This window comes from Kryptolebias marmoratus, linkage group LG5 (genome assembly GCF_001649575.2).
Source record: "Kryptolebias marmoratus isolate JLee-2015 linkage group LG5, ASM164957v2, whole genome shotgun sequence".
Taxonomy (NCBI): domain Eukaryota; kingdom Metazoa; phylum Chordata; class Actinopteri; order Cyprinodontiformes; family Rivulidae; genus Kryptolebias; species Kryptolebias marmoratus.
The window spans coordinates 7,150,653-7,162,404 of NC_051434.1; the positions used below are offsets into that span (position 1 = coordinate 7,150,653).

Genomic DNA, 11,752 nt, shown 5'->3' on the forward strand with positions numbered 1-11,752 from the left:
GGGGGGGGGGGGTTTGCGTGAACATATTTAATGTTTGGAAAACTTCACGCAAAATGTGCGGGGCTCGTTATAAAACTGGAAGAAAGCAGGCCGAACCCGAGCGCCTGAGCGGGCCAACGCAGCAGCTACGAAGCTGAAATAAATACGTCAATTACTCACATTTTTTACCACAATCAAACAAAATACACACTATATATTAGTTTAATACCTTTTGTCATAGATAACAAAGCTTATGTTCTTATAAAACATCTGTTAAGTTGATGACGCTCCTTTTTATTTTTTTTCCCTCAATGCAGCTCGCTAAAGACTTGTTGCACCCATCCCCTGAGGAGGAGAAGAGGAGGCACAAGAAGAAACGTCTTGTTCAGAGTCCCAACTCTTACTTTATGGATGTGAAATGTCCAGGTAGAGGTCTTTGTCAGCAACGGTCCTGGACTCGCGCAGCCTCAGGCTTGGTGTGAGATTAACTGTGGTTTATTTTATTTTTTTGTTATTTTGCAGGATGCTACAAGATCACAACGGTGTTCAGCCACGCTCAGACGGTCGTGCTGTGTGTTGGCTGTTCGACGGTCCTGTGTCAGCCCACTGGGGGCAAAGCACGTCTCACAGAGGGTCAGTACTTCAAGTTAGATAAAAGCAATAATCTTGTTTTTGTGTCAGAATAAAAGTTGCTAACCAACATAAGTCTGCACAGGACTTTTATTTGTCCTGCATTTTCCTGGTGATGCTGATATTGTTGCTAGTTTTTGAGTTATTAGCAACGCGTTTTGACTGTAGCCGAGCGCACTGCCAAGTGACCGGATTTCCTCCATCATGGTTCTCCGGCCTCATTCCGGTGCCAGATCAGCCTCAGTTAGCAGAAGGGTTGAGATCGACCACTGGCTCACCCCTTTCGAAGGCTGAGAACAAACGCCCGTTCGTTACTCTCTCGTGTCGGTTTGATGCTGCTCGTTCTGTGCGATTTAATCTCAGTCCAAACAGCAACATGGAGCTCCGTGCCGCGCACAATAGCTGCGAGCTCGCTCTCTTTAGTCGGCGGCAGACTGACGGTCATTGTTTTCTCTGGCAGGGTGCTCGTTCAGGAGGAAGCAGCACTAGTTGCTGTCCTCTGAGCTGAAAAGGGAGAGGAGGGGATGGACCGGTTGATATCAGCGTCTCTTCAGCCTCCGGGATGACAGCAGAGGCTGCGGTCGGATTTGAAGTGAAGACCTGAAGACTTGACTGGACAGCAGATGGATGTTCTCCGTTTGCGTTGACAGATTGGTTGTTGCTGTAACTCCACCCTCCAACCCTGTCTCTCTAAATAAAATGTTGTTTTGGCTAAAGGAACAGTTTCCTGTGCGGTTCTTACTGGTTTATTAAGGCATCCTGCTAACACACATTAAATACCAGTCTTATCAGAAAGTATTAGGTTTTTCCTTTTTATACAGATGACCAAACTTGAAATTCATGCAACTTTTATTAGTCAGTGTTTACAGATGACTCTTCTCACAATCAAGCATAACATTTCATTTAAACTGAAAAATATTAAAGCATAAGGTGTCATGTTAAACTCAGGCCAACTTTCAACCTTTAAAAATTTAAAGTAGGATCAAACTATGATTTAATACTTTTATAAATATTCCAGTAATTTGGTAGGTTATGCTGCTGTAGTTGTATCTCGCAGGAGAAGCCTTCAGAAGAAGTGTTGGAGCTAATTTCTACACTTAGTTTCATTTATGCTACAGAGAACGGGTTTACATCAGTACAGAGTTCATGTTACGTCACAGATCTGCCCACCTGTGTTTTAAAAAAAACAAACCGGTCCCGTCAAATCCTCTATTTGTCCGCTCCGCTCGCGCTCGCACACTCGCTCTTCACCTCCCTCTCCCGGAGCAGGTGTCGGATGGAGGAGTTCTGCGTGGATAGCGTGCTGGAGAGGAGCGGCATCAGGCTCCTGAAGCCCTCCCTCAGCTCCTCCACGTGCTTCTCCAGGCTGTGGATGTGCGAGTCCAGCTCCCCCCTGCAGCCCTGCACCTCCGCGAGCGTGTCATACATCAGGCTCTGCATCTGTGTTTGAAGGAAGCGTCGGCGAGTTGACAAAGTTTCTAACGAGCGTTTGAAACTTGTAAGGCGGCGCCTTCGCTTGTCCTCACCTTGCAGAGGTCTACAAGTGTGTTGCCCTGATCTGCAAGTATCCTCTTTTCCATCTTGACTCTCCGCAGTCTGATGATGGAAAGATAAACACCCATAAACCGAAGACGATATCAGCGATTATTACAAAAACTTTAACAGAGCGGGGGGCTGAGGGAATCTAAAGTGAGAAAATCTGGACCAAATATTAATATACCTGGGTTATAAACTTACATAACACTAGTGGATGTGTGTTTTTAAATTTGTTTACTCATTCATTCATTTCTTTATCTTTGATGTTATTTCTTGTAATCCACAAGATGGTGCTGTAGCGTCCTTAGCACCCTCAGTTCCTATGGCTTTTCTATGAAAGTCGTTTCTGTGATGCTTTTTCAAACAATTTGACAAAACTCTCATTTATGTGCTCCTATAATGTAGCTGTTATCGCAACACATAAAAATGAGCCACAGAATATTTCAGAGCTCAGTAAAAGATATAAAGAAATCGACAAATATTGCTTTTATTTGAGCCATTTGTTAAACTAGACTTGGTAATATGTAGTGAAGTTTGTACTTCACGTGTTTTCTATAAAAATTCACTATTTGGGAGGAAGATTTTTACACTTTTATATGATAAATTGTCTCACTTCTGAAGCAAATAACTTAAGTCTGCACAAATAAAAATAGTTTCACTTTTGCTAGATGTTATTGTTTTGGTTGAACAGGTCTTTAAAGTGTCAGGGTATTAGATTTGGGTTCTTTAATGTGTATATTTAACTATTTTTTAAATATATTTTAGGGGGATTAGAAAACAAATATGACCTTGAAGCAAAACAGATGCAATAAAATTTGGATTTGAAGCAGAAATCCAAACGCTGGAACAAATTATTCATCACATGAGTGGAAAAAAAAAAATCCAAAGTTGTGTCTGAATGACGAAAATGCGTTTTTCACGTTGATTCGGCTTCTGGTGAGCCCAGCGACTCGCTGTTTCTCGGTATGAAAAATTAACACAATTTAACAGCAGCTGGGTTCTCAGGGTCGCGTCTTACTGGTGGATGGCCAGCAGCAGCTTCCTCTGGTGCATGCGGACTCTGGTGTGGTCTCGCTCTCTTGACAGCTTAGTGTGCTTGTAGATAAGCCAAGTCTCTCTCAGCACATTCGCTGCAGCAATTTTTATCTGTTGAAAGGGATGTAGAAAATCACTAGGAGTTATTGCAAGTTTATGTACATATAACCCCCCAGTGCAGTTTGTTTTTCCTGGAATATGCTGACTAACACCAACAAACTGTTTATATTATTGCAGGCACTGTCATTTTGACTTATAATCAACTTTCACATTTAAATCGATCAGGAAAAGACTCTTCCCGTGGGGTTAAATCAGATTTCTGCGACATTTTAAGTGTTCGTTTTAATCAAGATGATAATCTTAACACCCGTCCTGCATATTTTCATCAAAGTTCATTATAATCAAAAAATATGTTATTTACAGCAAGAATACATCACAGTTAGGGTTTTATGATGAACAATGTCACAAAAATGATCATTTTCAAGCACATTTTATTAAAATCAGCATAGTGAGTACAGCCCTTTTGTTGGCAATACTAATATTTACCCTCTTGGAGATGTGGGAGTCCATCATGAAGTTATGAACATGCTTCTCAGCCCTGGTTAACTCCAACTTCCTGGCAACCACGGCCACAACGAGGACCGTGCATCCGGCTCCCTGTCGAGGTCAGAGACAAGACGCTCACAATTTGATTTAATCTGACGCGCCGCAGAGCAAACTGTCAGCCACCGGTCTCACCATTATCCCTGTCAGGAGGCAGATGCTGCGGCCGCAGTAGGTGTGAGGGACCACGTCTCCATACCCGATGGACAAGAAGGTGACAGAGACCATCCACAAGGCCTCCATGTAGTTGCTGCTCAGGTCTCTGTAGTTGTGGTGCCTGCAGGATAAAATAAAAAAAGGACCAATTCACCAGCTGACGTTCTTACTGTTGGAATATTTTGGGGTTCGCTGTTGTAGAAACATTAAACTGAGGCTTTAACGTGATGTTGCCAAAGAAAAAAATGTTCCAATTTGATTTATTTGACCAAAAGTATCGTCAAATTTCCACACAAGTCTTACAGAGAAAAAAAAATTACACACATGGAAGGAAAAAAAATGTTAAATTTGTGGATTTATTTAATGAAGTAAATAATACAGTGAGTTAAGCTTTGCTCTCAGTATTATAACAATAACAGAAACGTCCCCAGTAACTGTTAGTTAATCACACAAATCAGAACAGAGAAATTTGAGTCCATTTATTTCTATAACAACTCTGAAAAGTTCACTGGTTTTTTACTATCTGTTTCTGATTCCATTAAAATTATGTCTGCTAGAATCATTACAAGTTTTTTTCTTCTTTACCATTTTTTGTTTGTTGTTGTTTTGCAGAAGGACTTTTGTACTTTGGGTTGTTGCTTAGATTTAGTTCAAAAACAGACATCACGACAGTTTCCATTAAAATTCACTGGATTAACTCAAAACCCCATGATATAATCACCATTATGTTTCATTGATGGACAACGTTTTTATGTTGGAATACTGTTTTTTTTATTCTAATAAAACTAAAAACTTTCTTTTTGCCTTCACTCATTAGTCTTCAGACTAAGGTTTGATTAGTGCAAATTATAAACACCATTATTGTTCAATTTACTTTTGATATCTATTCATGTACATTAACTAATATAAAAACTTATTAGTTACTTTGAAAATTTCATGAGTTTTTATGTTTTTTAGTGATTTGTTGTCATTAACTGGTTTGAGTCGCGCATGCGCAGATAGTGGAGCAGTCAAACAGCAGTAACTTCTTCTGGTCTTGTTGAAAACATTATTCTTTTTTTTAAACGCCATAATACAAACGCGATGTGAATATCAGATTCCTTTTGATTAAATCAAACGGACCCTGTTTACAGACGACCAAATTATGCCTCATTAATATAGGCAATGATTTATAGTATACAATTCGTTGAATACAGAGGTTTGCAAACCTTACCGCTAATTACGTTTTACCTCATTTAACTCATCAAAGGCCAAAGACGCAAAACAAAGTAAGTAGATACAAACATTTTAATATGTTATCTTCAACGTGTCTAATTTAAATTGTATAAATCACTACGGGTAATTGCTAACTTTTCCAACTTTTGCCTCAAGCTAAGCTGTGGCTTAGCTAATTAACGTCAGCCAAGTGACGTAATCGCGTTAGCCAAACCAAGCTGCCGTATTTCATCTGAAACTGTCGTGAATTATTTTTCGCTCACCTTTAACGGAGTTTAATGGGTTAAGTAGTTTTTAAATACCTGGACCAACTTGCCAGATAAATAAATGAGTAAAAAAAAAAAGTTTTCTAAATGCCCAAGTAGCACCAACTATCTGTGATCAAAACTTTTAGCATTTTGAAGCCTCTATGTGCACTAAAAATATTACATTTTAAGAAATTATCAGTTCATGTGCACCTAAATTTCAACAAACTGATTAGTCATTATTCCCCTCACTATTGGACAAGAAGAACTGATCAATGATAAAACCTTTGAACCTTTTAGACTTCTATATACTCATTATATTCCAAATATTGTTTTTCAATATCTAATTATCCATTTTAAAACTGGTACGGGTATTATCTGAATACAATATTGATCATTTCTTTGTTATTTTTAAGAAATAAAGCTGTCTTATGCCTTTAATGATAGCAAGACGTAACATCTCCCTCTATATTATGGATAAGGAACATAATATATATCTGTTTTGAATGTAAATTAATCTGTTTTCTGCCACTTTTGCTGTTTTAGACTTTATTGGTGACATCTGAATGCAGAGATTATCGTTTGGTGCATGCACTGTAGAGGAATGAAACTGATGGCAGACATGTCAAAACAAGCTAAATACTGGAGGGATTATAAGACTTCAGTCTTTTTGAAGCGTATGCCTATATTGTATGAGATTGCCTTTTAAATCCTGGGGGGGGGGGATGACCCCTGATGACTATAACATAAAAAAAACATCAAGCACAAACCTTTCACACACATGCAAGCCCCATGCTGCCACAATCCACAGAGAGACGCTGAAGATCATCAGCACGGTCCCGGGGTAGGTAGTCATCAGTGTTTTTCCAACAAACCGTGTGTTATAGTGGATCTGAAGTTAAAAAAAATGGGATGTGTTACGTCATCTGTTTGACGGAAGAGGCCTACTTAGCCAGACTATTTAGGATAGCACCTGCCAGATTATCCTTATATAATGCAGAGGAGATAAGGGATAAGAAAACGTGTTCGCAATCTGGCTTGATACACGGACAGTGGGTTTGGTTTTGCAAAAGAGGGTGGAGCGGAGGTCATTTTGTCACTTTTAAATAGCAATAATAAGGCAAGGGATTAGCCAGGTGCATATATTCAACTGTGGAAAAGAAAGCAGGCACGCAAAGCACAGCCAGTGAGGGACATTTTTAACCAGCAGGGTACACGAGAGCGAAACTGATAGTCACACCTCAATTGTCACACTTTTACAGACCTCTCGGCCCACCTAGACACAAGACATAAACAGATGTGGATGAAACGTTTGTAAAGGAATGCCAGCTCAAATCAACTTAATATCCCATAGATTTCATCTTATAGCAGGTTTCTACAAACCCTAACTAACAGTGCAGAACCCCAACCTTTCCTTTTCTTTTTAGTTTAAAGGTACGTTGATCTCAATTCAGAGCAATCAAGTTCAGCCAGACTCTGAGAGGAGCCCAGGGGTGACCTCCCACCTTATTGAGCGCTCCGATGCTGCGGGAGGCGGTGTCGGTGAAGAGGCGGCTGTGCAGCATCATGGCCCGCCCCAGCAGGTAGAGCCTCAGAAACATGGGCAGAGCCAGCATGATCTCCAGCTCCGTCTCTGAGAGCGTCGTCCGAGTCGGCGTCTTCTGGAAGTACGCCTGCAGCCCCACTGGGTAAGGATGGATGGCAGCCACTGCCAGTTCCAAGGCAATCAGAGCGATACGGTCTGTCGTCATGGCAATTCGCCAATCTTCTGCACCAATGTCGTGAACGTAGAGCTGCCGCGGGGTGGAAGGAGAAACTTTTAGTCAACATTAGATGTGCAAAAAGCTCATTTATGCAAATGACACAAATATGCTTCTCTGACTGTGTTATTTAAAACATTTGAAACATTTTTTTAAAGGAATCACAAAAATAAAGGCTGCCAGTTTAAACAATTTAGGAAGTAAAAACTTAAAATGCACGAGAATCAAATAAACCCTCGTGCGGGCTAATTTTGGACTGGTTACGTAAACGATGAGGAGCTGGGTCACCTGCACTTCGCAGCAGTGATACGCCATGATGAGGCCGAGCAGGAGGAGCGTAGATATACTGATGACTGACTTTAGTGTGAGGGAGTAGATGGAGCTCTGTGGGAAACAAACACATAAATGAACACATTTTTAGCTGATGACTTTAGGGACAGCAGCATTAATGTACAATCCACCAAACTTTATCTGACTGTGCATTTTTCTTGGCATTGAAACAAAACTCCTGCAGAAATCTTACAGGCCACAGGTACTCTGACCTTGCTGTAGATGCTCCAGGATAGCTCCGTCTCCATCACCATCATGACCACCCCGAATATCCCCACTGCCAAGGCGCTGTCGTTCAGCCGCTGCCTCCTCAGGAACAGGGCCCTCCTGTGGACCAGCCGCCACCCGATGTTGTGCGTCCTCCAGTACGGGTCCTTCTGGGGATCCTCCTTGTGTTTTGGGCTGACCTGAGGACTGGAGCCGGGGCTCCTGCTGAAGCGTTCGAGCCCAGGCAGCGAGCCTTTGGCCTCACCTGGACGCTGTTCATAATGGGAAGCCTTGTTTTGCTGCTGGAGGTTTTCGTCCTTGCTGGTGATGATTATCTCTGGCAGACTCTGACGATCGTGCATCTCCAAAGAAACGTTACCAGACTTGCGGTACCCTCGCCCATCAACATCCCTAACATCTAAGTTTGACCTGCTGGGGGGCCCCTTGAAGGGGGATCCGCAGGGAGAAATGGGCACATCCGTGAAAGACGTGACCTTCTCCTGGAGTCTGTTTGAGCCTGCACCTTTGGCTTTGCTCTGGTGATTTCGCTCCTTGGGCCCTGGAGTTTGCCTGCATTCCCCTGACCTTTTCTCACATTTCTTCTCTTTGCTTTTAATTTTCTCCCTCCTCCGGGTGGACCGAGGCGTAGCCGTGACATAAAGGTGGCCGTTGTATAAAGGTGTCGTCGCCAGGGCCTGGGTTCTGTCCAGCCACACGGTGTGATCGATGGAGGTTTGGACCGTGTGGTGTATCCCACACTGCGGTGAGTAGACTTGAGACGGGGCCACCATTCTTGGTGGCAAGAGGGGTCGATGGTCCTCCAGATCATCTCCATCTACCACCGTTGAGGTCATAGATGGTGAGTGGTCCATTTTGACGGGAATTCCTTTTAAAGAGGTTTCAGCAGAGAAGAAAGAGGGAGACGGATGACAATATTAAACAAGGCTGACTGATGGTTCGAACAGATGGCAACGGCAGCGTGACGGAAAATTGCAACTGAAGTTTCACTTATGAGAAGCTTAGTGAGATTTCCTGCATTTTTCATTTTTTAATTTCACATATGGTGGCTCTTTTAATCTTTCATACAATAATTTTATCACTACTTTTGTTTGGCCCAGCCTGGCTGCAAAGAATTAAAAACAAGGCAGAATTGTGTAAGGTCCAAAAAACAAAATGTTTCTCTTCTACGTTTTATTCTTACCTTAATGTGGTGGCTCAGGTCTATAAGCAGTCCACCACGAGGATTAAAAACAGCTTTATCTGCTCGTTACCCTGAAGGATTTTAGCGCTCGGTCTCTTTGTCCTGAAGGTCACATCTGCCTGAATTTAAAAAAAAAAATCTTCAAGTGAACTCCTTGGAAAGGCTCAGAAGCATCGTTGTTATTAAAAAAGGAAACGTGACCAAGGCAAAAAACTGGAAAAAAAAAAACCCCAACGAGCTCAGGAGTGTTCACATCAGAATATTCCCATCGTCCGCTCCAGTCATGTGTGAACTTTCTAGCAATCCAGCCACAGCATCACAGAGCTCCTCCCATAGATTCAAGTGAACCTTATAAACTTTCCCCAAACAGAACGAGACGCGAGGCAAAAAGTCGCCGATATCCATAACAGATTCAGACATCGCGTCTCTCGCTTTGTTTTTTCCCATAGTCAGGCCATCTTCCTTAAAGCTGGAGGGGCTTAATGACCGCACAGACTCTAAGTTGCAGATGTTGCAAAGGCAAAGACTCGGTCATCTGTCAGAGGGTTTTTTTTTAGCAGGGATTGGCAGAGTTCATCCCTGCCTACATGTGTGTCTACGTGCACGGCTGTACGTGTGCGGAGGCCCGGGGCCAAAGATCAAACCGAAACGATTCTCAAAGCCAGCAAAGAAATGCTGCTTTACCAAATTTTATTTGTAATCTCTTAAATTAGATTCATTATTGTCATGAGAAGAGTGTTTCACAAAAACCTTTTGGACAAAGGGTAATCTTCAAAAGAGAATCCAAATCCCAGCTATGAATTCAGCAGATTGGTATTAAAGATTATTCAGGTGAAATAGAAATTGTGTACTTAGGAGCTTATGAAATATCAAATATGCCACTCAAATCGAACAATATGTACAGAGCAGAGCGGCGTATTAGGCACTGAAGTCATAACAATGACATTCAGCCTCATGAATTTATTTAAATCCTTGTGACAGATGGGGCCAAAGATAATAGAGCTCCCTTCCAAATGGAACGAGCCAAGGAGCAAAGGGTGGGTGGAGCGCGAGCGGATAGTAGCAGGATAAAAAACAGCATTATTTAATCCGAAGACAACATGTATTTAACGGTGGATTGACGGAGACAGGGAGGAGTGGGAGGGAGGGTCGCGACGGCGCAGGTATCGTCCACTGTGATTTTAACTTCCTCAGACATCCCAACAGATGTAAAATAGATTATTTATTCTGAAATATCCCAGAGACTTAGCCAGATGCTGCTGTTTTGATGTTTTTATTTTTAATATTCCGCAGACAGGGCATCGAACCTCCTTGGACTGTCAATGCCGAGGCCCTCATGCGTCTCCTCGTGAGAAAACATTTTAAAATAGGACTATTTAGTTCGATGAAATGGAGCAAAAGCAGTGCCAGCCTCACCGTGCTCCGGTTACACAGGCCCCCAAATGTTTTTAAATTATGCTGTCCTGAATTATACACATCTGCAAGGACTCAAATTAATTCAAGCCTCGTGCCAAATGCTTGTAAATCCAGACTGCTGTAGCTGGTAGCTGAGTGTCAATTCTTCTTAGCTCCATGGCCAGCAGCCAGCACATCCTCAGTTAGTCTGCTCTGCTGCAAATCCTCCTCTGACTGTTAAGAAAGTGAAACGAATCGGAGATATTTTGAGTCCACTAATTGCTACGGCTGGAAAATGGCAAATCTGCCCCATGCCCTAAATCTTCAGTGGGAGCCAGTTCATCTTCTGGTCACGTTAATTGCTTCGGCCCGATCTGTTCGGGAGGGGGCGGGGGGGGGTGGATGAACAGGAGGGTGCAGTCAGGGGGGACAAATTTAGGGTCTGAAAGGTTAAAGGTTGTGATTAGAGTTAGATAAAAGTGTCCTGCGCTTCGGGCAAAGCCGACAAATGTGAGGACAGTTGCTTATTGCTTCCATTTAATTCCATTAGATCCGGTTATTTTTGTCCTCTGTATAATTGAGTAACGAGCACATAAATCTGTAGATGACATGCTTTTTTTTTTTCCTCATGCTTCTAAATATAACAAGCGGAGAAAGTCTGTATTACATGATGCACATTGCCCCCCCCCCCCCTTTTTTTTAAAAAAAAAAACCCTTAGTATAAAAGAAAATAGGAAAACCAAGGTTTTGTTGATTTATTTTGCTGTCACAGGAGTGTGTGTTGTGGTCAGTGCAGGTAAATTTTGTTTGTCGCTTTATCTGGTCCTCCTCCACGCTACAGCGGACACGTCCAGTGAAATTTAGAGCTGTTGTCGTGTAAAACAGAAATACAGCTTGGAGGAAATATCGCAGTCAGACTGTGTGAACCACTCGCTCATCCAGATCTGTACGTTATCACTCTGATCACAAAGGTGTCAGCATGTGTGCTGTGTATTTGGATTTGTTGCTGGAAAAGTATTTTACTGGAGATCTGAGGCAAAACATATCAAAAGGTGGGATTGACATTGGTCAGAGCATCATGGATTTATATTTGAGACAAGCTCCGATCTATAGATGACAGGGGTAGACGGACATATTGATGCTTCTGCTAACAAGATAGTCACACCATGTAAAGCTTCACGAATAGTTTAAACTCGATACCTAATGTTGAAGGTGAGAACTCTTCAAAGTCACCACACTTCCACTGGGTTGAAAGCTCAGCAATGACTGTACTTCTTACGGAAACTTTCGAACCAATTTGTATTAAATGTCTACAAAGAGGCAAATAAAGAAGGCGTTTTTCCAGAGGCGACATCTCAAAGTGGCCAACGCAGAAATGGCTCTACAGCTGCCAGATTACCATTAACATCAGTGGGATGAGGTGTCTGCACAGACTTTAAATTAGACTAAACCCCCCCCCC

General features: G+C 42.2%; 2 protein-coding genes and 1 non-coding gene across 3 annotated transcripts in view; 2 read left to right on the forward strand and 1 right to left on the reverse strand.

The window, feature by feature from the left end:
- rps27.1 (ribosomal protein S27) overlaps window positions 1-1,329 on the forward strand; it is a 1,787-nt gene extending 458 nt beyond the window's left edge. The window contains exons 2-4 of the mRNA XM_017426876.2: window positions 297-405; window positions 502-612; window positions 1,070-1,329. Coding sequence (XP_017282365.1) covers window positions 297-405; window positions 502-612; window positions 1,070-1,098 — 249 coding nt within the window. The 3' untranslated portion in view covers window positions 1,099-1,329. The remainder of the gene's footprint in view (window positions 1-296; window positions 406-501; window positions 613-1,069) is intronic.
- On the forward strand, window positions 782-911 carry LOC112450854. The gene has a single exon (XR_003039583.1). It is a non-coding gene; the product is annotated as a small nucleolar RNA SNORA35 (small nucleolar RNA).
- A 6-nt stretch (window positions 1,330-1,335) lies between the features above and the next one.
- LOC108242172 (small conductance calcium-activated potassium channel protein 1) lies at window positions 1,336-9,369 on the reverse strand. The gene is made up of 10 exons (XM_017426863.3): window positions 8,898-9,369; window positions 7,702-8,582; window positions 7,448-7,543; window positions 6,905-7,192; window positions 6,170-6,291; window positions 3,919-4,060; window positions 3,727-3,837; window positions 3,164-3,291; window positions 2,136-2,205; window positions 1,336-2,049 (listed from the first exon to the last, which is right to left on the reverse strand). Exons 2-10 carry the CDS (start codon window positions 8,566-8,568, stop codon window positions 1,819-1,821), a joined length of 2,055 nt encoding a protein of 684 aa, XP_017282352.1. The 5' UTR covers window positions 8,569-8,582; window positions 8,898-9,369; the 3' UTR covers window positions 1,336-1,818.
- Window positions 9,370-11,752: the final 2,383 nt, after the last annotated feature.

Excerpts from the sequence above, each read along its gene's own strand:
- LOC108242172 (XM_017426863.3), bottom strand. The coding sequence starts at position 8,568 with ATGGACCACTCACCATCTATGACCTCAACGGTGGTAGATGGAGATGAT. Across the intron at positions 4,061-6,169 it reads GGCTTGCATGTGTGTGAAAG|GCACCACAACTACAGAGACC; the intron begins GTTTGTGCTTGA and ends TTTATCCTGCAG. Across the intron at positions 2,050-2,135 it reads CACTTGTAGACCTCTGCAAG|ATGCAGAGCCTGATGTATGA; the intron begins GTGAGGACAAGC and ends CTTCAAACACAG.